A 26307-nucleotide genomic window follows, 5' to 3' on the forward strand; every position below is an offset into this window, starting at 1 on the left:
AAATCAAGCAAGCAGACAGATTTGTTCTCCAAGTCACAAGTCAGATGGACATATCTGTTTTCTGCGTCTCTGGATGTTGGATAAAACACACCTCTGTGGGTGAGGACTTTGGGTAATGGGAAACTTTCTATTGTTCTCCCTTCTGGAAAACTTAAATGTAGAAAGAGTGTTTAAGGTGAAGGGCTGCAGTCAGATCACCTGAGGGCAGGGGTGTACACTTCTCACATTTCAAACTGCGCTATGAAATCACTGACTCATCAATGGTCTTTGTTATCATTATGAGTATTTGTCTTCAATATTTTGGTTGCTATGTGTATAAATTTGCCATCATTCTTTCATATGCATACATGTTGTAAATTGGTGGTACCTCTGTCCTGCCTGTACATGGGCATTTACATATTTTTTCACCCAGGTGTGACACTGTATGGCTGACTATGCCTTTAGTCTTCAATTCTTTGAAAAAGATCTGTCTAAAAGTTATAGTAATTTCTAATGGAATACCAAGTACGCAGAAGATAAACTTTTTTTCTTTTAAAAATTCATTTTAGAAGTGATTTTTTTCTTTCAAAATCCATTGTAAATGCACTAAAATCCTTTTTAGATGATTTCATATCACAACCTGAGCTCTGCCAAAACCTCTGAATGTCCTTTCAACATTCCATAAAGCTATGCCTAATGTAAACAGAGAGTGAGTGCCAAGTTTCTAGTGGTGCCAAGCTCTGTTAGTATGGCCAAAGTTACATCAACATCTTTTTTAACTCGTCACTTTCTGATTTGAGAAATATGAACTTTGCTAAACTTCACACCCTTAAAATATAGTTGGAATGTGAAACAGACATTAAAAGTGAACATATCACTAAAGAGTTATGCTGCTGTTTACAAATCACCATAATGAGTTACCGCTTGTTGGAGAACCAGAATAACTCATAGCATCTAATAATACAGTTTAGTCTGTTATCATAAACCACCACGAACACCAAATCTTTGTAAAGTAAAATAAATAGTTTGTCAGTCTAATGAATCAGTCAATGAAAGATATATTTATTTTTTTAGGTCTGCATGCTAATGACAACTTCATTTTTGAGCCAGGACCTGTGAGTGATGATGGTTTGCTGCCAGCCATTGAATGATGAGGTAACATTCTCAACATAGTTAGTCATCATTGTTACATGTGGCATTTTAGTTGCTACTGTCTAAAGTGATAGAAGGTTCTTAAAGACAGCATGTGAGTATCAGGTTTTTCTTTTTACTGGAAAGATAAAATGAAGCATGGGAAATGTAATGCCTTCCTGTTATGAAAGAGGTGGAAAACAGAGGTTTAAAACATATATTGAATAGCCCCTTTAAGGGGAACTTTACATGCTTTTATTTAAGTCCTCCCAAAACCAAAGCAAAACCTAAGATTTATTTTACTAATATGATGATAGAGTATTTCCCATCCTGCAGACTCTGGTAATATTCCAGATCAATTTTCATTCTAGCGGTCTATTTTACTTAAGTTATTCTTGTCACCCCTGTTACAAAGGTAACATACATCTTTTGCATAGATAACATTATATTTTCCCACAAGGTATCTACAAGTCTGTAGATATTTCAAGTCTGTGTGTATGTGTGCATGTGTGTTTACAAACCAATGGAAAGCTTAGTAGAAAACCCACATCGCAATAATTTGTGTGCCTGTTGAGTTTACCTGCCTAGCTCCCTATGTCTTAATCCTCAAATCCTTTTCTCTGGCTGCATTTTTTCTGTGGATCTTTTTCAAGTGCTGATACTTTTGAAAACACACATATCTGAAATGCATATTGTGCATATTAAAATGTGGTATTATTTTTAATGGAATTTTTTTCTTTGACATTCCTTATTTGATCTCGCTCTTTGGACAATCCCTTCCATATTTTTCCCAAACCCCTCTTTCCAACACAGAAAATTAAAGCACATTTTGCCAGTTTTATTTCTAATTTTACTAAGACTTCAAGTATTCCTTACAGTCACTCTGTCTTGTGCTATGTTCCTGCAAAAGAGCAAGGACAGGAGTGCATTCAGACTAAGAGGAATTTTATGTGTTGCTTTACATGTGTTGGCAAGCCTTAATTAGTTAATATTAGCAATTGCTTGATTCTATTATAGCCCACAAAATTCAAAATATGATTGCTGAAGAAAGGATACCATGGAGATGCAGCCTCTTAGAATTGTATTTCTAACAGTTCAAATGTTATATGACTCAAAATCGTTTATGTTTTTCCTCTGTTTGTAATGGTAATTGGTCTTTGCTGCCAGAACAACCTCTGCTTGTCATGGTATCTGGTAATATTATTACTGTATTACAAGATGTCATGATAATAAAGGCTGAAAATTTGTTCTCCCAATGGCATATTCAGAGTGTATAATGTTTTCCAAAATATTGTGTCTCCTGAATATTCTCAATACATCTTTAATGAAAAGATTATTGATGTAAGTATTAGGAGCATTTGGTATTTGAGAGACATTTTTACATCCCATAGAACTTACTGGGGAAAATATTGGGAAAGAACCTGAAAGAAATTTTATTTCCTTCTTGAGCAGGAGTTTGGTTTTGAATCTATTTTTACACTTTACTTAAATATGCATATTTTGATTACTGAATTTTCAGTACCTTCGCATGGCAGAAAAAAATTATTAGAAGAGAAAGATCAAAGATGATTCACAGGATAGAGGCTGGAACTTTCAGAATGGAAAGTAATTCAATGTCTAACTCCCACAAAGAATAAAGGTCTTGCAAGACGGACTGAAAATTCTTACTAGTGTCAATTTAAAATATTGATTTATAGAATACACTACTAGACTGTGAAATTGCAATCACATTAATTGTCAAAGGATGATTTACCTGACCTATAATGTAGGAGTACACACCATATGAAATACTGAAATATCATGTGGTACAGCAATAAAGAACAAAAAATGTGCATAACTTTATTTTGTCTTTCAAATTTATTCAAATTTAACTTGGCCCACCTCTATCTAAATTCAGTTTGGAACTACTGATTTTCAGATTAATGAATGATCTGCAACCTGTGCTAGAAAATCAGCAAAGTTTGCTTGTAACTTGGAAAGATCACAAGTGTGTGAAGCCCTGACTCATTTTCCAGGGTGAAACAGAACAACAGAAATCTCTCAATCATATTGTTTACTGGCTTAATTTAATATTTCTATATATATTAAAAATAGGCAGATTTGCTTATAAATAATCTGTTCTTAATAGTCCATTTTAGAGAGGCTTTGTGAAGGGCAGCTCTCTGAGCTATCATTTAGTCTATCTGATTATTTGTTATTTTAAGAAGATGACTACTCACACTAAGAAGATAATTGAGATCGAACTTTTTAACCTTTATGATTTGTTTTACAGACCACAGTAAATAGGCTATTCAGATTGTTATTAATTTCACTGGTGTGTCTGTCTAGTTTTACATATTCCATTACATCAGTTGCACAAAGAATTCCCTGCATGAGGCATGGGAAAGATGCTGACCTAATTGTTTTAGAAATAACTATGTAGAAACATCTAAAAAGATTAACAAAGGAAATATTATGTCACTACCAAATTAATAACTAAAATAGCATGAAAATCACTGTATAATTATCTAGGTTTCCATAGAAACTATGTTTGATGGATAGCCAAAAAGACTTCTGATTGGGCTTCACTACTTCTGCTCTCCCTATAATACACACGATTTCTGATCTGCCTTTCACAAAGAACTAACTAGTTTTTTGGTAGCATACATCCATATCCTATATTCCTTAAGCAGCACTCTTCAAGAGAACTAATCAACCATATGATTTTTTAAGATCTGAACTCTTGAACTTAAACATGTAAAAATATTTTTTTAAAATGTGCTATTACAAATACCACGCTGTCAACGAAGAAAAAAATTTGTGTATGGTGATATTTCTGTGTTGTCATAATGCAGTAGTTCCATAAAAATAAGAAAAATTAATCTAAGAAACAAGTTGTAGGTTTTATTACATTTTGTCATTGTAATTTTTCATTATACTTGCTCACCTTCTGAAAGGCTTTGGCTCTTAAGTACTAATCATATGGATGTAAGCAAATGGTCCCCTGTGCCAGTAAGTGAAAAAATTGCAGCCCATCACACAAGTTCATATTCCAAAAGAAACCCTAAGACTTTTAGCTGACTTTGTTTCATTTAAATAGTCTAGATTGCCAACTGTTTGTGGCAACACTGCTTTCCCATGCTTCTTGTCCAGCAGATTTTAGCAAAGCCACCTTACAAATTTCTATACCTAAAAAATATAAACTCTGTATACAGTATGTTCTTCCTACCAAAGCTGACAAGAGTGTTGTCCTTGTGTTCAGGCACAGCTTTTCCCAGAAGGCAGTATTTCACATAAACTCTAATCGAATTTACAGGTTGTGTGCTCACAAATAACAAATGGATATTTTGAGCAATGTTTTGCTGTTGACCTCCCAGAAGCTGCACAGCCTTGCCATTGTTCCGTCACACGTGGAGGTGTTAAGGTAAGGTCTGAAATAGAGCTCAGCTCTAACTGCACACACGCACAGGAAAACTACCCAAACAGGCTGCCCTGATTCCAGCAGCTGAGAAGCAGGACAAGGGTGGGAGCTGGTACAATGGATGTGGAAGGTACTGCATGTGCTACCTGGCCTACTTCTAGATCTGTTTTCTTATCTTTGGAGAGCACTGCACAGGAATATTTCAAAACAGAAAACAGAGATCCCTTGTTTGAAAGAAGCAAGTTCCTGACAGATCTTCTTTATTTCAGAGAAAGAAAAGCACAACCACTATTATTTCAGTACTTTGTGGGATTCTTGTAATAGTTGAATAATTTATTTTGTATTATTTACAGTTACTTAGAACGTCAATTAATCTTGTATAATATTCTAGGATTTAAATTCTGCAACTCCTGTTTAGTCTGTTAGGTCCTGAGACTTTATGTACTTTACAACCCTAGAATCCCTAGGTTTTAAAAGACAGAATCACAGTTCTATTTTGTGCTGTCCTTGAATGCATAAAACCGCCCTCTAAATCAAACTGAGATTGGTCCTGAGCACTGAGACTGCTGTACAACAAAACATAACTTCACAGACAGAACTGTAGACCCAAAAAGCGACATTTTATTCTACCTTACATAATCCACCAACACTCTTCATCCTACTTAAGGTTAGGCATCTTTCTTGGAGAACTGCCATTGTGGGCTCCTGATCAACACAGAAGGGTAGAGAAGCACAGACCTCCATGTGGTGATTTAGTTCCCTTCAGATCACCTTTGAGTTGCTTGTATCTACTTATTGATAATAAGGGGAACTGGAGCACTGAGATGGCTTTTTTCTGTTTAATATTTTGTGTGATTAATCCTTTTTTGGTTGGTCATTTTTTTTTCACTGACACAGTGTTCCAAATCCCAAGGTCTTGATTTGTTTTGTTTGGACTAGATCATTGTCTGGATTTGTTTTCATTCTTGCAAGCAACTTAGTCATACTAAGATGAGAATTGTGACTGTGTAATCAACATTGAGGCTACAGTGCTGACATTCTACATTTATGCTGTAAATTATTGTGGAAACATCCCTATTTTCTGATGCTGAAAGCACTGAAGTGTAAAAAATGTTGATTGACCTCAGTGAGCTTTCAAGGAAAGCATAAACAAAGTTTGTGCAGACTTCAGTATGAAAAAAATACATGTCCATCTCAAACAGTTCGTGGCCACGTTCTTTGCAAGCTAATCCCTCTACAACGGTGGTATATGACTAACACTGCTTTAGAATTCAAAATAGGTCTTAATAGATGATTCACTGTGTCACAGAAAGATGCCTGAAATAGTCATTCACTGTTATTTGTCTTCTTGAACAGTTTACAGAAATAATAAGTATTCCATTTGACAAACAAGTGCAAACATCCATTAGCTAAATGACACAATATATATTTTGACTAGGTCTGTAACTTTCACTAGTGCTCTATCAATAGTAACTGCTGAACAGTCTGCAATGTAGAAGTACACGTGTTTTAGTAGATGTATAATTGCTCTGGTCACAAGGCCACTGAGGTGTTTAAAGAAAGAAAAATAATTAGATAGCCTAATCCGTCTTTAAAGTCAGAAGAAAAGAGAAAAAAAAATCCTTGTATGTAATCTGTAAACTACAGATCCATGGAATTGGTCTTACAAATTTATTGATCTGCAAATGAGTTCCAACCCCCAATCCATAAACAATTATCACCAAAGATCCAAGAGTGGAGTAGAGCATAAACTTCGGTGTGATTACTGTTTGTTCTGTAATAATATTGAAAATTGTAAACTGTATACAGAAATACGAAGGACCTTTTTCCTGAGTGCAAAGGACAGCTGGAATAATGATATCTTAAAATTGTGAGATTAGCCAATTAGTTGTTTTCATTGGAAAGCTTACACCTGAGTTATAAGGCATAAGTTGGAATGTGTTTATATGTGTTACCACCATAGGACTGTCATGTGGAGACATAAATGATGGGTTTACAGGTGATGCATGAGGTGAAATTTAATTAATTTTCTATGGGTTTTCTGCTAGACATGGTAAAAGTTATTTTGAAAATACTTATATGCAGACAGGAGCAAAGTCAATGAGGAGTTTCTCATAGCCTTTTGGACTTCTTATAAAATGGTGTAATTCCCACACGAAGCTACACTGTGTCTCTTTCCAGGCGTCTGTTAAAAAATGTGGCTTTGAACAGAACCCTCTTTTATGAAGTTACATTGACTTCACAAGTGCTGAGTAGCCAATGTTGCTATTGAAGCAGATGGTACAAGCAAGCTTGTAAACCAGGAGCCAAGGAGGGCTGTGGTGTTTCAATTTAACCCATACAGCGCCTTAAAGTCGCTGGTCATCAGGGAGGCACAATGAGGGCAGGTATCAGTGGTGCCAAAAGGACACCATGGGCATGTCCCTCATACTCTGAGGGGAAAGTGTTCTGAAACTGTATTCAAGCTACTAATCTGGGTTTATTAATGGACCAGGGTACTATTTCTAAATGTAACCAGAACACGGTTATGAAAACACACAAAACTTTTGAGTGAGCACCAGTCTTTTGTGCTACATTAAAGGTATTGATAAATCTAGTGCTGGCTCCAATATGTGTTTGGGGGCAATATAATTGGTTACTGCTTGCCACTGCAGAAAATATGAAAGATCAGCCTGGTGAAAGACATTCTTACGTGGACAGATCCCAGCAATGGACTTTGGTCCTCCCTCAGCATGAAGAAACTCATGTAAGCTCTAGATGATGTCTCTTAAAATTAAACGCTGTCTCAAATTCATCACAGATTTAACATAATCGGACATTAAGTTAATTAATTTTGATAATTTTTAATAATTTAAATATATAATCAGTAATATAAAGTAATAATGTGCAAAAATGCACATTAATAATGTGTATTCTTGTAAACAATAGCAACAATTACCTAAACAGAATTCAAGTCTTAGGCAAGCTGCAGATGTTTGAACTACTATTCTTAGTCATTCCAAAAATGCTTCATTTCCTTAGTTATTGCATTACTGGGTGTTTTCATCTTACTTGGCTTATTTTGCAGTCTAGCAGGATCAGTTCTAGGTCAGTAAATAATGATCCATAATAAGGTAGTAGCCACAGCTGTTTACCCCAGACATAATTATGGTAAGTGAGCTTGCCATGTTCTGCATGTTTTACTGTCAGTTACCACAATGCCTGTTGGTCACCATAATACATATTTTTTGCAGCAGTTCAGTAAAAATATTGAAGTAGGTAGGTAAAAAAGGTGCAGGCTTATTTACTCAATACCACCCTGTATTGTAAAAAAATAAAAAGCAAAATTAGAGTAATTTAAAAATGTCCAAGTTCTACATGATAGAATTTTATGCATTCTTATTCAACTACTGTAGTCCTCATTCATATAAATTTTTGTATTAAAGGGCCATAATATTCAATAGGAAATTAAATATCACAAAAGTTCATTAGTGTATAGAACAGGCAGCATTTGTCATTATGCAGATGTGTCACCCTAAGACAAAGGGTAAAACTGGACCATTCATTTAGCTGCAGGCTAGAGCAAACTCCTCTTCTTGAAAAAAGGATTGAGAGGGACAAGACTAGAAAAGGCCGTGTGCTATTTTACACTGTTATTACCAAAAGTGTTAGGCAGCACATAATAGTGACTATCAGAAACACAAGCTAGAGAAATAAAGTAAGAGAAAATCAAATCACTGTCTCCAAAATGACACACCAAACTTTATCAGTATGCTGACCTAAAGGCATCTTGTCTGGCAAAATAAATACAGGTGATTTAGCCTTTCCACGCAGAATCATCATCTCTGTTTACTGTCCCCTTGTATACCATCTTGTTTCACACTGTACACCATCTTGTGTTCCCCCTGTGTACAAAACTCACTTCTCAGGCACTACTGATGAGAAAATTCTGTATGTTTAGTAAGCTACTGAGCTACTTTATAACCAGAACAAAGACTCACCTAGTCTACTTTATCTGCCTCCAGCCCTGGTTAACAGCAGATCCCTAAGCCATACTATAAAAATGGGACAATAAAGTGGTGTTTCCTGTAGACCATTTCCTCCTCATCTGCAGCTCATGAATTTCATTAACCAAGTTTATTTGTATTTAATGCCCTCATAGATTTTTCTCCTTGCTTCCCAAACTCATGTAAATTTAAGTTTTTCAGGTCTTTCAGCAAAATGTTCTTCAGAGTAACACATTTTGGTTGTTTGAACCTACCATCTACTACTATCAGTATTCTAGATTAATAAATCCTACACTTTCTGTAATCTGGATTATTAACACCTATTAATAATCCCCTGTACTTCTTATGGGAACCTTGGTCAAAGTGTTAATTGCATACTTTTCATGTCTCTGTTACACCGGTCAGAGGAAGATGACCTTGGTATGGGCCAATATAATTCTGTTGGTACTCTTCCCATCTGAGTGACTTTTCTGCTGAGATTGCACTCTTGGTGCATATGTAAATTTTCCCCTACGCCTTTATCCTGTGTTTTTGCATCATCTGTATTTCCTTCCTTACAGTGAGAATGAGTCCCTTTCCTGTGCCTGCACATTCTATTTCCAAACCCAGTGTATCTAAACCCCAGCAGTGCCAGGTGCTAGTTAACACTTTCACTGAAGTATATTATTCATTTTATTTCAATGCACGGTTTCCACAAGGTCTGTTTTATCACCATGGAGTAAAGAAAACAATGCCAATATATATATAATAAAAACAAAGGGGTTTTGGCCACTTACCAAGTGAAGATAAGACATAATAAGGTGGATATTAAAATGAGGACTTGATTAAACATTGCGGACTGTGTGCGTTGGATGGCTCGGTGAAGATCATTCTGTGTTAATGGAAAATAGGTGTTATTTTTGGTTTTGAATTACTAAGCCATGAGCTGATTCTATAGAGGAATTATAGAAATGCAGTCATTCAAATGCACTTAGAATTTGCTGAAAATATAGAAGGGTGCAAAAGAGCCAGCTGTGATTCTGTGATTATTTAACTGGTTCTTTGTTCATCCTGGCACAATTTTGATACTAGTGCAAGCTGCCTTAAGGTCTGTCTGCTCATGTCTAGCTTACAAATTACAGGCTGCAAGGACCAATTAAGGCCTAACAGTTGAGTTCCCTGCAATTGTGCATGAATGGCTGAGTAGCAAAAGAACCATCCACTGCCATTTCCTTTATTGGCACAGTAACAATTTATCCTAATTGAGATTTCATTTCATGTCTTATTTTTTTTCTAATTTTGATGCAAAGCAGTTTAGTAATGGTTGACCATTTGTATAATCTAAATACAGATCTGGTTAGCTTCCTATTAAGGTTAGACTGTACTGCCAAAATCCCGCTAAAGACAATATACTAAAAAAAAATAGAAACTCTAAAATATTTATTTCCTTTACATACTTACAATCATATTCTCTAAAGCATGCTTTGCCAGCCAACAGTTTAAAAATACAGGAATAAACAGGTTTCTTAGGACTGGCCAGAAAATCTGAAAGAAATTAACAAATTAATTACAAGCTTTTCTAGGAATATTCTGAGGAATAGAGCTTTTCTGTCCAAGCAGCAATGAAACACTTAGTAAAAATACTTACTATTAATGGGTTTCTAGTGTGAGATATGGCTTTAAATATAATTTTTTCTTCCTTTGTGATTAACTGCATGCAAGATTATTTGATAAAATAAAAACAATCAGTTTTCACTGCAGACATGAGTGATTCTTACATTTTTATAATCAGCTGGCTTTTTTTATTGATTGTGCTGTAGTTTGTGTTAGAGGGTTTTGGGTTTGTTTGTGCTCTATCAAAAAGGAAGGAGGAAAGGGATCTGTATTATTACTTCACTCAAGTAGCAAAGTATCTTGTTGACAAATTTCTGTTCCCAAAGGCACAAACTCACCATCCACCTAAGATTCAAATTTACTTTTAAAAGAAATTTGTGCAGCTATAAAAGTGTAATGTGCAAATATATTAATTCAAATATGTTTACCGTGATGATGAAAGGGACAGCATTAATTATTTCCAGGAGAAAGGGTATTCTCAGAATTTGTTCCCAGATATTTCCCTTCAAAGAAAAGGAAAAAAACCCACAATGTCACAGTAGGATTACATATAGTTCTGATGAGAAATATATGTGATATTCCAATGAAACATATGGAATCTCTCCCACTACCTGAAATTCAGGAAGATAATTCATCTCTGATTTAAACACATATGACGGATGTGAATATAGAATATAGACCACTCTGAATTCTTTTTCTTACTGTTGATCATAATGTACCTCACATACTTTTAAATTTATATTTTTACTAGAGCAATTCTCTGATTCCATATGCCAATATATTTCCTTGCTATGACCTAGTTAGTAAACTTAAATGAATTCTAATTGCCTTAACTAGTCAACGCATTCACTCAGCTAATGAAGAGCTTCATTAAATTAAGTTTTCATTTTTTCAGAGAATAATAAGCTCTTGTATTCTATTGCTCTTTTAGGTACCTTGGAATCACACACAGACATTCTGTCTCTGCTTTTTCATTCTTTAAAGGTTAGTTTACTTTTATTTTTACGTGCACACCTACAGATAAGGAGGTGAGGTTCCTGTCCTAAGGAATTTATCTTTTTAATAATTCTTGCTTTTCAGTGAATCTTCATACAAGTAACTGACTATTTTGCTGGCAAACTCTTTTATCTACAACTATTTCTACTTCTTTTTCTTGGAAGCCTCTAAAGCTTTAAAATCCTACATTGCAAGGCTTTAGCTTTTGATTGTGCCAATTTTTTTCTTATCATAACGTTTATTGACTTGGAACATCTTAAAACTAGAGACAAAGCCCCAATACACCATTAAGAGTTGCAGAGACATACGTGCAAAGGAAATGCTCTGCTCAGAAAATTTTAACATCAGATCAACTGCTCGAATTACCCCTATACACATGTCACTGCCCTGTAGTCCATACTCATGTTTGTTATGAATGATGAGCCATGCCTTGTACATCCTTCTGATAGAAGTTTGTGTCAAAATATGCAAATATGTCATATTTTCCAAAGAAAAAATACCGGCTTTTCTCTTAATCTTGTTTCATGAGCATTTGGTAGTCACATTAGCATGCCAGTCACAGAGGTCTGGATATTCCAGAGTTTTTATTACTCTTTATTACTCTTTTTCTTCCTCTTTATTACTGCTAATCCTGCTATTAAGATATTAACTTATTAAGTATTAAAAAGAGGAATGAAGATAGGTGAGGGAAAGATAGAAGTATTCTATAGTGAGTCCTTCCTTCCTTTGCATTATCATTACTCAGTATTTTTTCTCTGCCTTTTGTTTTGGAGAGGGAAATAAGGAAAAAAATCTAATGTTTAATATTTGAATTAGGACTACAACATCGAGTTCTGTATCTCTGCCACAGACACTTCAGTACATTTCAGGGCTTTTTGGAACTTGATCTTGCTCACATGAAATTAGAGGTCTTATCACATACTTCAATGAAACTGGTATTAGTCTCTTAAGTTGCTTACTGCTAGCAATAGGATGAGGATAATACTACTTCTTTTTCTGTGTCTGAGCATTGGCTGTGGATGATTAAATTTTGGGATGAAAATCCATAGATTTAAAAAAGAAGGTAGTTGAACTTCAGTGACTTACAGCTTTACAAATGCTGTATATCAAGACTCCATCATAGGTGAAGCAATAACAATGCATGATATACCATGGCAGTATTAGAAGAATTTGCAGTAGAACATTACATTTTCAGTTGCAATAACATATTCTTTCCTGTTAAAATAACCATCTGATATAACCACTGAAAATTAAATACAAACTCCATAGCAAATAAAATTCTTTTCCCATTTTTCAATTGTCACACCTGGAAGCCATTGTACCTAAGAGGCAAGGATTGTCATCTTCCATGTAATTGTAATTGGTGGGAGTCAGATATACCAGTGAAATTATGAGGCTGTAAACTGAGGGGTTTTGGTAAGAATAATCAAAATAAAATCTGATTTTTCAAACTGATCCATTTCATAATTTCACTAATTTCCTTGTTTTTAATGTTAAGAGCTTTCTTCTTTGCATTATAGAGAAGAAATGTCACATAATTCACTTGTGCAGGCAAAATGCCTGTGTGGATGGGCTCCAGGTAATTAGAGATGCGTGCAGCTGTAAGATTCTGGCTTCCACATAAAAATGCATCATGTCTGCAAATCTGCCTTTTGCAGTGAGAATGTGTGGTACTGCCAAAAGCAGCTAAGACTGCTTCTGCACAAGTGATAGGGTAGGATTGCCAGATGTCTGTGACAGGTTTTGACAATGGAGATTTCTGATGCAGACATCTTTCAGGGTTCTGGCCAAGGGCAAACCCTCGTGTAGTGGTTTAAACTGTGAGAAAGCAGATTGTAAACCACTCCTTCTTGGATCCAAGTGATCAGCACTATAACACAGTTCTACGTTCTTTGGATTCCTCCCCGTACAAAGGCAATAACAAATGCAAATTCACTGTACAGTAGTAGCATGATACACTACTATGTCCTTGCTATTCTGCATGTTGAATCATTTCTCATATGTCATCAACCAGGTATCAGAAAGGTAAATTCCTTAGAGTATTCTCTTATTATTCTCTTGCTTTATTTATTTTACAGGTTATTTGTGAAATCCTGCTAATGTGCACATGAATACAAACACAGTCATCTCTTTCTTGTTGTTTTCTTCCTGTCTAATTCTCTGACTTACACCTAAATTGTAGAAGTCTTGAAAGTGCTGGCATAAAATAAGTAATCTGTCACAAATTTACATGAACCAAGATACCTTTGGTCACCCTGTGACCAAGTCTTACAGTGGGTGAAATAAGAGCCTTCTTGGCTTTGAGAGACTGCTGTAACACTAAGAAAATAGGACTAGAGGAAAGAGGGTGTTTTGCATCAGGTGGATTGCAAAACTGCATTTCAGTACTTTTATTTTTCCTTAGCTTAGTCCTTAGATATAAATCCTCCCCTTGTGGGGAGTGGAAATACAGCTATCATAAAATTGCCTTAACTTCTGTGACAGGTATATGCAGCAAATCAGGGCAGCAGAGCTTTACATCCATCACACTCTAGTAAGTGACTTCTCACGGAAGATGACTTGCCAGCATTTCTCTCATCTTCTCTACTCATTGAAATTAGTGCAGATCACAAGCAGAATGAATAAGGATAAAATGCTGCCCAATAAACTCAGGAAAAGTACAAATCGTGATTGCCCTTTACTATTTTGCCACTAGGCATGTAAATTTTGGATAGTTTCTGCCTATAAGTGGTTTGCATTTGTAACCACCAGCTCCTAAATAATACGTGCTCCAAGGATTAAGAAGAATAATTTTTAGACAGCTTCTTAGTATTATTGGGCACTACAGGAAACATTTATGGCATAATCACTTGATGAGTAAACTAAAGAACAAGTCTCTAAATTCAGTGGTGGCTCTGATAGCTACTGAATGTCAGTAATATGAAAAATAATAATTAAAAAAGATGATGCTCCAAGATATTTTCAGCTTTATAAACCAAATCTTTTTGTATTTTCTTTGATAAATGATTTTAAATGATTTTAGTACTTTTATCCTGAAGGTACTAAAAATGCAGAGAACCTAAAACACACTAGGATAGAACATATGAAAATGAAACTATGAAAACTGAATAAAAACATTGGAAAAACATAAAGGAGAATGCAAATACAAAAATTCATCGTATTCACTTCAAATGGTTTCAGGGCATTTTGCAAAGATGTTCCAGTAGCATCAGCGAGATGGATGACACAAGTATGTAGATATCCATGATTTTTTTTTTTTTTAAAGTACTGTCTTGGCCTAGTTTTTTTGGTGTGCAGTTTTAGAGGCCTGAGACTTGAGTTATACATATTGAGTAGCTATAGCTTTGGCACCAATGGGAATTGTGTGCAATGCATTATGGATAGACAGAAAAAACTGTGCAACTGAAAAATCAGTATCAAAGAATAAAGATCACTTCAGAGAATGTGTTTTTAAATTACAGTGTGCCAGTGGACAATGGAAAATAAGGAAAATTTAATTTCTGACTTGCACTTACTCTCTAGATATTAGAGTTTGCTCATAAATTTAGGAAACAGGGCTTCCTGTGACAATAACTAGGCTCTAGAAGTGTGTTTTTCTCAACTTTTTGCTTGTTCATCAGTGTGGGCACAGGCACATGAACTTTATACTGAAACATTTAACTTAGTTACCTTTTGTAATGAATTATGCCTAAGAGAAACTAAAAGTACTTACCTTGTAGCTCAGATAACTTAGCAGTAGAGTTTCAAAGAGACTTATTACAGCCACAGACACCTTCAGTGAAGTGAAAAAATATGAGTATTAATACTGGCTTCTATAGAATATATGCTATTAAGCATTACAATGAAAATAAAAAATAATATAAAATAGCTTTTCTGTGTATCCTCTGAAAACATAACAGCATTTAGCATGAAGCTTAGATATTGTTATTTTTCTGAGTAAAACACAGGCTGCATCTTGAGTCTCATTACTCTTTTCCAAGTACAACACTCCAGAGATCCAGCAGCATGGCCTTTCCACAGTGTTCAGAGAGCTGCATACACAGTCTGTCAGATTGTTTCTCAAGTTTCTCAAGTTTCATTTGTCTGTTCCTAAAAGGTAGCAAGACCTTTTCATAGGACAGAGAAAGAGAAGAAGGAAGCTGTATAAAATGCAAGCCAGTCACCTCTTTACTTTCCTGTAAAGATGTTACGAATGTGTGGAAAAGCAAACACTCTTCTTACTGTGTATAATTCAGAAAGTTGAAAAATCATACAGATGAATCATTATTGATTTTAATATTTAAATGCAGCTGAGATCAACTTACCAGCCTTCGCTTAGACTATATATTGTTAGTGTATGTATTACGTAATTTAAAAATATTTAAATAGTCAAATATGAAAATAGTAAAAAAAAAATACTTAGAGCTTCAGAGATATTAAATAACTATAAAACTTATTTGTATAGCAGGTACTTATATTTTAATGCATATTGTGGGAATATTCTATCAAGATGTACAAATTTAGCTGGAGCATTAAGCCTCATGATTTCTCATTTTAAATTAATGCTCACTATTACTGAAAATTTGGAAGAGTGCATTATTTGCACTCACAATATCATTAGCTGGAGTTAAAAAAGATGCTATGGATTGGAAAATGATTAATATATCCAATCAAAGTAGATCAGTTTCTCCAAGTGATTATTACTGTTTTATATAAACAGGTTATATTTTCCAATAAAAAACACATCTTTTTTTGCAACTGTTGTACATAATCTATTAGGAATGCATGTGTATTTACACATGCATACACATAAACTTAGGTATAAATTCCTCTTTATCAAATAAACTTACTAGAATAAGACTATTCATAAGCAAATAAATCTCAGTATTTTTTAATTAAATTTACAGTAATCTAAATGTGTAGGTCAAAAATGATTCAAACTGTGTATACTCTAAGCAAGGAATTGAAAGATATTTTCATTAAGGGATTCTTCCCTTAGAAAAATTGTGTTTTATAGAGGTAAAAATTGTCATAATGGCATTGCACCAGTAATGGTGAAAGAATATAATGGGGTATATACTGGAATGGTATAACCATTCTGGAAACTTAATTAATTCTTAGTAGAAAAACACATTTCACAGGGAGAATTCCAACAGCACTGTTCTCAAGTTTAAAAAAAAAAAAAAAGTGTTCCTAAAATGAGCAGGCCTCAGGACACTGAGGATTGAACTACAAACTTCATGACATCTCCCACAAAGTACTGATGTTGTGCCTCTTTTGTGACATACCCCTCTACATGTGTAAGCTTCTATATTATGGAGTAATTTTAGGTATCTAGTGTATCTAACAAGGAAGTCCATGAAGCATGTCAAAGGCTACTCATAAGCAACTGTGAAATTTAAACTCATCACTAGAGTAAACAGTGACTACTTGACTCAACAGAGCTTGATAATTCTAGGAGAAAGACCATCTAATTCTACTTTTTTAATAAGCTTCAATACATTGCAAATATATTGTAAAGCCATATAAATTCAAATCAGTTAGTTCAGATAAGCTTATTTTTTGCTGTACTTGGTGTTCAAGTAGATTTCCTTGCTAATATCAACTTTAACATTGCTACAAATGCTGTAAATCAATATCATCTAGTTATTAAATGGAAATCATTGAATTGGTCATTTACATATTACCTGTAATCCCCATAAAGGTAAGCTTCGGTTCACCCAAATAATGGGAGACCTGTTCATTAAAATAAGAAAATAAACATGAAATTAATCAAAATCTGGTATTTTGAACAAAAAAGAAAAAAAAGTTGTACATGTGACTGGAAATTAGAGCAGCAAGGTGTACTGCAATGTATAAGCATCAGATCTCACAAGAGTATCCAGTCCAACAGGTCATTTATGCTATCAGAGAAACAATTACAATATTAAAGGCAGTTTTGAACAGTCAGAAACACAATTGCTTGAGAGTTATAGAAACATCACTATTATATGTTAACATGTCACCATTCCAGATGGAAATGGATTTGTCTTCCTGTTTTCCTCCCCTTCCCACCATTATGCAGACTTTTGGTTTGCTTTTGTAAATTAGGAACTTACCAATCAATCGTTCCAGGTGTGTAGTTTTGATTGGTGGAACAACTCCGATTTAATTCCTTACTGATGTTGTCATACCATCACACCATCCATGCAAAGGCCATTTCCAGTATCAAATGTATATGGGAAGACAGTCATAAAAACATATGGGAGGAAAGGGATATTAATTATATTATTAAGTATTCTATAAAATATGTGCAATAGTTTGAAATTCTAGGCAATGGATACAGACATTTTTGAAAGTAAAGAAGCTTTTAGAAAGGACAACTGTATGTGCCTCCACATCTATAGATAAAGGACTATGAAACATTTCAGGTTACATTTTTTAAAGATTTGTCTTCAAATATGTTCTAATTTACAAACAAAACAACTGAAATTATACTTTGTAAAGCTGAACCAAGTATACAATATATAATGAAGATCAAGAGATACTAGAAAACCTATCACATGGATAGGCTGTGATAGAAAGAGCACATATACCTGCCACACTCTCAGCAGGAAAGACTGCAGCAAACTCCACTTGATATCCTCTTTTGAGGATGTGAGGAGAGCCGGAGATTAATGCAGCAGTAATTCAAGTACAAAATTACTGATACCCAATTATAAAAAAAATTGGCTGCTATACACATATGAGGTTAACTTGCCCTGAATTGCTAGAACAAATCCTCCTCTCAAATGGTCATGTGAGGATGTGGGAATATATACTTCTCAAAATGAGGAAAAATATCCTTGCTTATGCTTGGCAAGCAAGGTCAGTGGGAAAGAAAGGGATCTGTAGACCACAGATTAGCAACAACTGTATTTTTATCAACTATCAGTGGACAGGTGGTAAATTGTATCCATTAATAAGGATGCTTTATGTCTTAAGCTCTTTCCTGTACCACCTGCTGTGCCTGAAGGAGTAAATGAAATCTACCAACTTGTGCAGGCATTTCTGAAAAAACAGGAAATAAATCTGATGAGAAATATTCCTCCTGGATTTGTCACTTTAAAAAGAACAAGGCAAAAATGTTTTCTGTGGCCACGATGTCGGCACACTGAGTAGTTTCTTTCACCGGGCTGTGACACAGTATCTAGGAATTATTTTTTCTTTCATATTACCTCATTTTTAAGAATGCATCCAAGTGGTAGTTTTGGCATCAAGCCCTCAGGATCTCTATGGATAAAACCATTGATATTAATGGGGTAAAATTTGGGCACAGGGTTGGTTTTTCTGGCACAGCTTCTAGGACTGGGGTCTTAGTGAGCATGCAGAAGGACTTGTCTGAAACTTCTGAGCCAGACAAATGTTATTCAGAGACAGAACAAACTAACTAGTCTCTTAAATGTACCAGAACACAATATAAGGGAATAACATCTATAGAAAATATAAATACGGTCTCTAGCTGGTGAATTGTTAAATATTTGGTTTGCAGGAACAAACATGTTAGGAAAGGTGTGAGGAATTCAGCAGTCTGCAGATGACTATGAATATGCATCTTTGCCAATAAACACGAAAATATCAAAGTATACCTGTGGCAGTACTGATGCTCTAACCTGTCCTGCATACCCAGACATCACCTGCAGTATAACATGCTCATTTGGGCTCACTAGAGGTCTCATGACAAAAGAATAGCAGCATGCCAGAAACTATGATTAGATGTAAACTTTTAAGTCCCTGAGTTGCTGTGCTTAATATGCCTAAATTTCTAAGGATGGATTTTCTCTTCTCCATCACTGTGAAAAATTTTGCAAAAACTTTACTGCTTGTTTCCACCCTCCATTTCCTCTTATTGGAGAGACATTCTAAGATACATGTAAAGTAAAAAACAGGTCTTTGAAGGTCTTGTTTTTCAGGGAGACTTTTTCATGGCCCTAAAGTAAAATCCTAAAAGAATTGTTACATAAACTAGCCATCAGATATTTGCAATTTTACATAGAAATGTTATATATATATATATATATAAAATATATATAATACAATATATGTATTATATATACACGTATATATACAATATATGTAATATAATACAACCAAAATATATGTTTGCACAATTATATCTGATGCACAGTATCTAAGCAGAGAGCCAGGATTATTTTAGCAGTAAAGTGAAAAAAATAGTATTGTTATTTTAATTCTTATTTCCATTCACAGTGTAAGACTAGCTTTATAATTCATTCAAAATATCTGCAAGACATAAAACCAAATCCCTGTTGACAGAATATCAAGCATGTATTTGTTAATTTATTTCTTATAACTTAAACAATGCTTTAAGAGCAGAAATGAGAAAAAACCCCAAACATTACCATCCAAGTCCTTGTGTAGGGTCATCCAGGAGCACACGAACTATGTATAAGAAACAACTTAGTAGCTTGAGAGAGAAATTGAATAATCGTATTCTCAGACCTATTTTGAAGACAAAAGAAAATAATGAAATAAATCCAGGTTTTTAAACCCACCTTTAAGGTAAAACTAAAAGGAACTGGAATAGCCATGGGGTAACAAAGCAAAGATCCATTTAGCTAGTAACCTGTCCCTGATAATTGGCACATCACATGGAGGAATGCAAGAATAGACATGTTGGATACACAAATGTGCACTTTTCCATCTTCCAGAAATCTCAGTCAGTTTTAACGTAAATAACTACTCAGGCATTTGTTTGAAAACTACTCTATGCCATTCATCTTTACTGATGCCATTTTTGGGCCTTTAAAGGGGAACCAGAACTAGATAATGCTTTTTGAGATGCAAGATACAGAAACATGAAGAAAACATACTTTCAACCATAGGCAGAGGATATACAATGGAAAGTATTTAAATATTAATATCTGAAAGTCCTCATGCAGTAGCTTCACATACAGAATATATTAATTCTACTCCAACTTATAAAATATTTAACTGTAGTTATTTAATGTTGAAGTTGAATCATTATGCATTCAAGAATCAGGACATCTGAAAGTCATGCTGAATGCACAACTGAACTGAATCAACAACTTGTTCTACAGACCATGTGAATATTGAAATGTTCTAGCTGAAAGGATATACCACAAATACTATCACAAAATATTACAGTACTTCCCACAAACATAGGTCTACTGCACAAAGACAGGATTTTCCTTTAAAGGGATTCACATGGACACTTACTCCTATCACACGGGCTCATTGGAGACATTTTCTGCTACAGTGGAACTTCACTGTATTTTTCTGCAATTTTGCAGTCATTAGAGGATTAGAGTTTAAATTTTCAGTATTGCTATTAAATTCAATAGACTTTTTTGATAGTGTAAATATTTGCATCTGACTCTTAGTTTTAAGCTTTCATTCACTAATTAAGTTAAAACTGCTAGTTGACTAATGTTAAATGGGTGGAGATCACTTTAAGCATTAATTGTTTTTTCAGTCTTGTGGACTGAGAGTCCACTTCTGCACAGCTGAACCCTTCTGCCCAAAGCAGAATACTGTTGACTGAGCCTTACCCAGATGTGACTACATTTGCACCTAGTCATAGTACGGACAGTATTATTGTTGTGCTGCAAATACTTCAGCAGGTCTGCTGAACTCAATATAATTACTTATGTGTGCATACATTTCCTTTTAAGGAAAGAATCATAATTATATTATATTACATATTTTTTGACTTTACTCGGTCTTAAGTTCAAAATCAGCACCCTATAGGTAAAACTGATAAATCACTTCTTATATCTACTGGTTCCTTTCCCTTTAAAACTTAAATCTGCTACAAACACAGAAAAATAGAAAACAGAGTCTTAAGTATACTACCATGCAATTGCTGGAAGAAATCTTAGTTTATTATACAAAACTCCTTACTATTTTTAACTGTGAAGTTGCAGTCATCACATAAGAACTGCATGGATTTTTATTGCATCTTCATTCTAGGGGTTAAAATCCCATGGACCATGAGAAGTCCCACAGCTGTTACTGGCAATTTGATTTGAGAACATTAACCTAATGATTCCTGCTGTCCTATCAAGAGTAATTAGCCACGGGCAATTTATTCCCTAACAGTGAAGGGAGTGAAGTAGTAAGTGGAATGGGAGGCTGCATGAAGGAAGGAAGTAAGTAAGTAATGTGTGTAAGGTGTTGTCATCCTAGTATTTGACTTGGAGAGCGCTATGATCCTTGTTTGCAGCTTTTTTGAACTGTTGGTGAAGAAAACATGAGTTGTTTGTTTGTCCTAACCCTTTTGTGGAAGTCTGTTGGAGTATGAATGGTTGCCATAACAACTAGGCTATTACAACTAGAAAAGCAGATAATGTTTAAAAAATAAAAAACAAAACCTAACGAACAAAAAAAGCCTATCAGGAATTCTTTTCCTCGCCAATTTTGTGTTGTTTAACTTTCTCTGAGTACAGAAGTCCGTTGTTTTTCTTCTGGTTTTTTGCTCTGTGAATGTTAATCTTGGGGTGAAACACTTGTTTTCTACATCAGTTTCTAATCATCATTTGAAATTTCATGTTGGTTTAAATGCCAAAAGAAAATGGTGCTTTTCTGATTAAAAACTACATCAGTATAAGGGACCAATGTTCCTGCTTGCTGCCTTAAATTCTTAACCCTCAAACCTTAGTTCTGATAGATCTGCAACTCAGGCTTTGGATATCTCCACAGGAATGGCTGTTCCCAGAATGTGAGGCAAGGTTTTCACACTAGACATGCTTTCATCTCAGGGTTCTGGTCAGTGTGCATATCATGGCTGGGGTTATATATAAAGTAGGGCAATAGTATAGGTCCTGTACCTTGATCAGGTTAGTCATTAAAACACAAATATGAAAGAACAGGCTTCAAGTCTGTACTGTTTCAGAAGGTCACCCCTCCTAGTTCTGTTTGCCTTAGCCTTTAGAAACAGAGTGTGCTGTCAGAGGGAGCACATGTAGTTACCCTTGCTAAAGTTTTGGGAATTAGTGTAGGACTAATAGAAGTATTTTTTCTCTAGTAGAAGTCTTCTGTAGCCTCATAGTTGGGGATGTCACGTGTGAGTTGGAAGCAAAGCGTGTGTTCCACTGTCGTGGAGATCTAGGATTTCAAATGTGGCAAAGAGGGGGATGATCACCAGAGAAGGCATCTAAAATAGATTTTCAGTTATTATTCTCTTACAAAGGAAGCATTTCATATGTCTGTTTGCTTGCTGTCTATTTTTGTTCTCTATTTCACATGCTGTCAACATGGTCTGCTTGACTTAATTTCTTTTTCTTCATTCACAGCCAGATTTTTCAAGTAGCAGGGTCATTTGCACAGAATATCTCTGTATTTTGACATGGGTGCCAGAAACTTGTATTCAGCTACATCAATCATACACTGTTATTCAGTTATTTGTTTTTTAATGAGAATGTAATTTCACTGTGTCTATGTGACCAAGTTGTTACATATTTTTGTTTTCTTTAAAAGAAGAATAGATTTTGAATTGTTATTATCTATTTGTTTTGTGAACTAAATATAACTATGTCAAATCTTAATGTTTCCTGCTTGGTTTGAACAAGTATTTGCTGTTTTTGCAGGCATTCACTAGTTCTGACTGTGACTTTCACTTTTATTATAAACTCTTGATGCTTTCCTCGCAAGCATTTTTGGAGATTATTTGTCAGATTTAGAGAGCTGATCTAAACAGAGTGACAGAGATACCAGATGAGAATTTTACAATCACCTTCCATTATTCCTCTTTTATAAATCACTAATACATTTCTGGGTTTTAGCAAAATCATCTCAGTAGCAGCTGGCTTTAGGAGTTGGGCCAAAATATACTGTTAATAATTTATATCTCAGTGATGGTTATCTTTTATTCCCTCTTTACTGAATTGAAACTTCACTTATTTTTTCCCTTTAAGACTTATTTTAGGCTGTGATAATGCAGTGTGTGATCTTGGCAAGTACAAGCAAGTCATACAAATATGTCATCTTTCTCTTTTTTTTCATACATTGTTTGAACTTGGTTAGACATTTGCTTGCAGAAGATTGAGTGAAAGCTAAGTTGACATTAGACATATATGAAGGCTTGTTTTATCAGTTTAAACCAGAAAAATAATGAATAAAACAGTTGATATTTCAAGCTACTGGCCTGTATGTGATTTAGATGAGAACAGTATTCTGTAGAAAACTCATATAAATTCTAGAATTGACTGCTCTGATTGACAAAACCATTTGATATTAAGCAAAAACTGTTTGGTGAACGTGTTTGATTTAGTTATACTATCTGAAAAATTGCTGCTACTAGTGACAGTTTTCTCAATGACAGCACGTACATCTTTAATTTGTGAAGGAAGGGTTTCAGTACTCTCACCAAATACAGACTAAGATCTAATATCTTTGCTTACCAGCTCCCTCATACCACTGGGCAGTAGATCCCTCCAGTGTCAAGGGAGGATTGAATGAGTTCACGTCAATGAGTGGCAGGTGACTATGTCAGAAGCAGGTTTTTGGAGATTATATTTTGGGGGATTCTGGCTCTGAGTATTTGTACATGAAGTAAGATAAGCAGAAGGAGTGTTTGAACTTACTAATTCTTACTACTTTGTTTTGGGGGTTTTTATTTTTTTTTTTATTTTAAATTAAGATGAATTTCCCATGTCTGTCTATGTAAGTGTAATAAATAATGCATTCCCTGTGGATGAAACTCTTGAAGCTTTCTTAAACCTGTTTCTCCAGTTAAAAAACAGCAATTAATTCCAAAGCCCATATTATTGCCTTCAACTGAACTGGATTTTACTCAAAGTGTCACAGATATGCTTAACAATTAATGCAATTGCTTACTTGATCTTTGGTTTTTGATGAAGAAGAGCTTTAGTCTCTCTTTAAATGTATTTTCATTCATATAGAATTCAACTTGCACCCTGAAATATAAAAGGAAATATTAGAATTGGATATGAAAGATAATAAATTAATATTTCAAAGAAATTTGTTTCTCTATTTGTTCTCTATTTCTTTATATAAAACTAGAGGAACATATAGAGTGTTCAGCCAAAAGCGCATTTGGCTTTGAATGACTCATGTTAAAAGATTTAAAAAACAAAAAAACAAAACAACAACAACCACAAAATCAGCAAACAAAAACCTCTTTGTTTATCCCCTTTACATGCAGAATCACTTTCATATTACTTGGACAGTCTATACTGCAAAATAAGAAGCATCTATGCTTTTGGTATTTTCACTGGATGACTGTTCTCAAATTTCTATCTTGGTAGGGAAGATTTCCTTGATGTTCAGGTTAAGCCTTCCATCTCAGTTTAACTCCCTTCCCGTAAAACTGAGATTTTAATGATTCTTCTTTTTTCTGCCTTGTTCACATCTCTGTTAAGCATTCATGTCTCTGTTCACTTGTTTGTATTCACCTTTAATCAAATGTTCATGCACCAAATTAACTGCTCTCTCTGAACTTTGTTTTTGTCACAATAAAATACTGAGATCCAAAAGCAAAATTATAGTGCAATCTCCCAATATTGTACAGAAAATAACTCCCCTCCTGATTATATTACAGCAACAGTAACATCTTTTTTTTTTCCTCCATTCCCCTCAGATCTGCCAGGATGTATTTCATCTTTCTGTCCCTCAATTCAGTCTGAGTACAACTCATGCAATAGTTATACAGACTAGAAGAGAAAACTGCTGCAGGGACTGGCAAGGGAAGCAGGTGTGCATTAGTTGTATAGAAAAACTTTGGCTGTTCCAGAGTTGTGGAGGGGTACTGCTCGCTGTAGGATGAGTGCAGTATTAGTCTCATTTTCACGAAGTCCCCGCTCTACCCAACTTACTGAACCTCCATCACCAGCCCAGTTCTCCTCCAGCAATGAATCTCTACTGTGGCACAATTTCTGTCCCTCCCTGAAGTCAGTCCCCGGTTTGAGAACTGTTCTGTTATTGCTAAAGAATAAAGTGACATCACACAAGTGACCCTCACATCTCACTTCTTCTATATATCATCATTTGTTGCACAACTGCATATACTTTTTCTGTTCATAAGCGTGCTTGAACTTTATTTCAGCAGTCTTTCTTCAGATAAGTGTACTTCAATTACTTATGTATATATGTACTGTCATATTTTTCTAGCACGATCCTGACTTTAGTTTTTCCCTTCTTGCATGTGAAGCCTATGCTGAAACAATTTTTGTATAATCTAGTTACCTACAGTGTCTCTCTTCCCCTCAAGTACTTGTCTATACCATATATTTCCGTACACTTATGGAATTGGAGGATTATTTATGGTATATGGGCCTAGAATGGGTGCAGTCTCAGCTAATGGGACCTTTTCTAAACTTCTGCTTATTACCAGAAGTTTAGACATAGAAGTTTGTTGGACAGGGTCATATAAAGAAGAGTCTGATTCACTCAGTGAGGTTGGTTAATTTTAACTAGTCATTTACCTTTGGTTTGTTTTATTGTAGTGTTCCTTTTAGAATGGGTGATTACACTGCTTCCTATTCAGAGGAAGCAAAACCATAACCTTATTTTTAAGAATCTATATTTTCCAAGGTACTTACTGTCATTAATGCAGTGACAGTTTTAGTGGGAAACATCTTCCATGATTTGGCAGCTGCCACATGCTAAGTGTATATACTTAATCTTCAAGGATATATTTCAGTAGGTAAACAAAGTGGCACAAGCTATTGAAGTACGGGTTGTTATTAAAGGAGGCATAGTATTGGTGTTCTTTTCCTTCTTTTCTTTTTACACATTCTAAACTAATCTCTCAGAGTTTTCTGTTGGAAAATTGCAGTAATTTTCACTTATGAAAAAGCAACATGTTAACAGTATGCCATGATTTAATGATAAAAAGGAAAGAGGATGTGGGAGCTAATCACCCTCCTATCACTACCATTATGAATTGCACTGATAGCCTTCTAACAGCTGTCTGTTTTTCTTTCCTGGTAACCTCTGCTCACAGCAGACTGGGATTCCACAAAGTAACAGTTTCCATAGCAAAATGGATTACAAATACTGCTAATACCACTTTTGTGGCTCCTTCTCCCCCTGATTTTCTTTAGTTAAAATTGTAGTGGCCTTCCACATTTGCAGAAAATACACTGTCATGCACTTATAATCAATGTACCCTCGTTATGCTCTGGCTACCAGACAGAGAATATTTCACTTTGTTTCTTTAAGGTTACTGTTTGCAAAGTAAAGCTAAGTGTGAATGGCTGAAGGAGCTACTGGCAGGGATAA

At 34.9% G+C, this 26307-nt stretch overlaps 1 protein-coding gene across 3 annotated transcripts in view; it reads right to left on the bottom strand.

The window, feature by feature from the left end:
- Nucleotides 1-23978, bottom strand: part of KCNT2 (potassium sodium-activated channel subfamily T member 2) — an 88190-nt gene extending 64212 nt beyond the window's left edge. For all 3 annotated transcript variants that reach the window (XM_018079139.2, XM_018079137.2, XM_018079136.2), the window contains exons 1-8: nucleotides 23902-23978; nucleotides 19446-19545; nucleotides 17163-17222; nucleotides 16752-16800; nucleotides 14798-14857; nucleotides 10518-10592; nucleotides 9937-10020; nucleotides 9273-9367 (exon numbers count right to left, since the gene is read on the bottom strand). In XM_018079139.2, coding sequence (XP_017934628.1) covers nucleotides 9273-9367; nucleotides 9937-10020; nucleotides 10518-10592; nucleotides 14798-14857; nucleotides 16752-16800; nucleotides 17163-17222; nucleotides 19446-19545; nucleotides 23902-23962 — 584 coding nt within the window. In that variant the 5' untranslated portion in view covers nucleotides 23963-23978. The remainder of the gene's footprint in view (nucleotides 1-9272; nucleotides 9368-9936; nucleotides 10021-10517; nucleotides 10593-14797; nucleotides 14858-16751; nucleotides 16801-17162; nucleotides 17223-19445; nucleotides 19546-23901) is intronic.
- Between the last annotated feature and the right edge of the window lie 2329 nt (nucleotides 23979-26307).

The sequence above is a fragment of the Manacus vitellinus genome, unplaced genomic scaffold (genome assembly GCF_001715985.3).
Source record: "Manacus vitellinus isolate BGI_N305 unplaced genomic scaffold, ASM171598v3 scaffold_44_pilon, whole genome shotgun sequence".
Classification (NCBI taxonomy): Eukaryota; Metazoa; Chordata; class Aves; order Passeriformes; family Pipridae; genus Manacus; species Manacus vitellinus.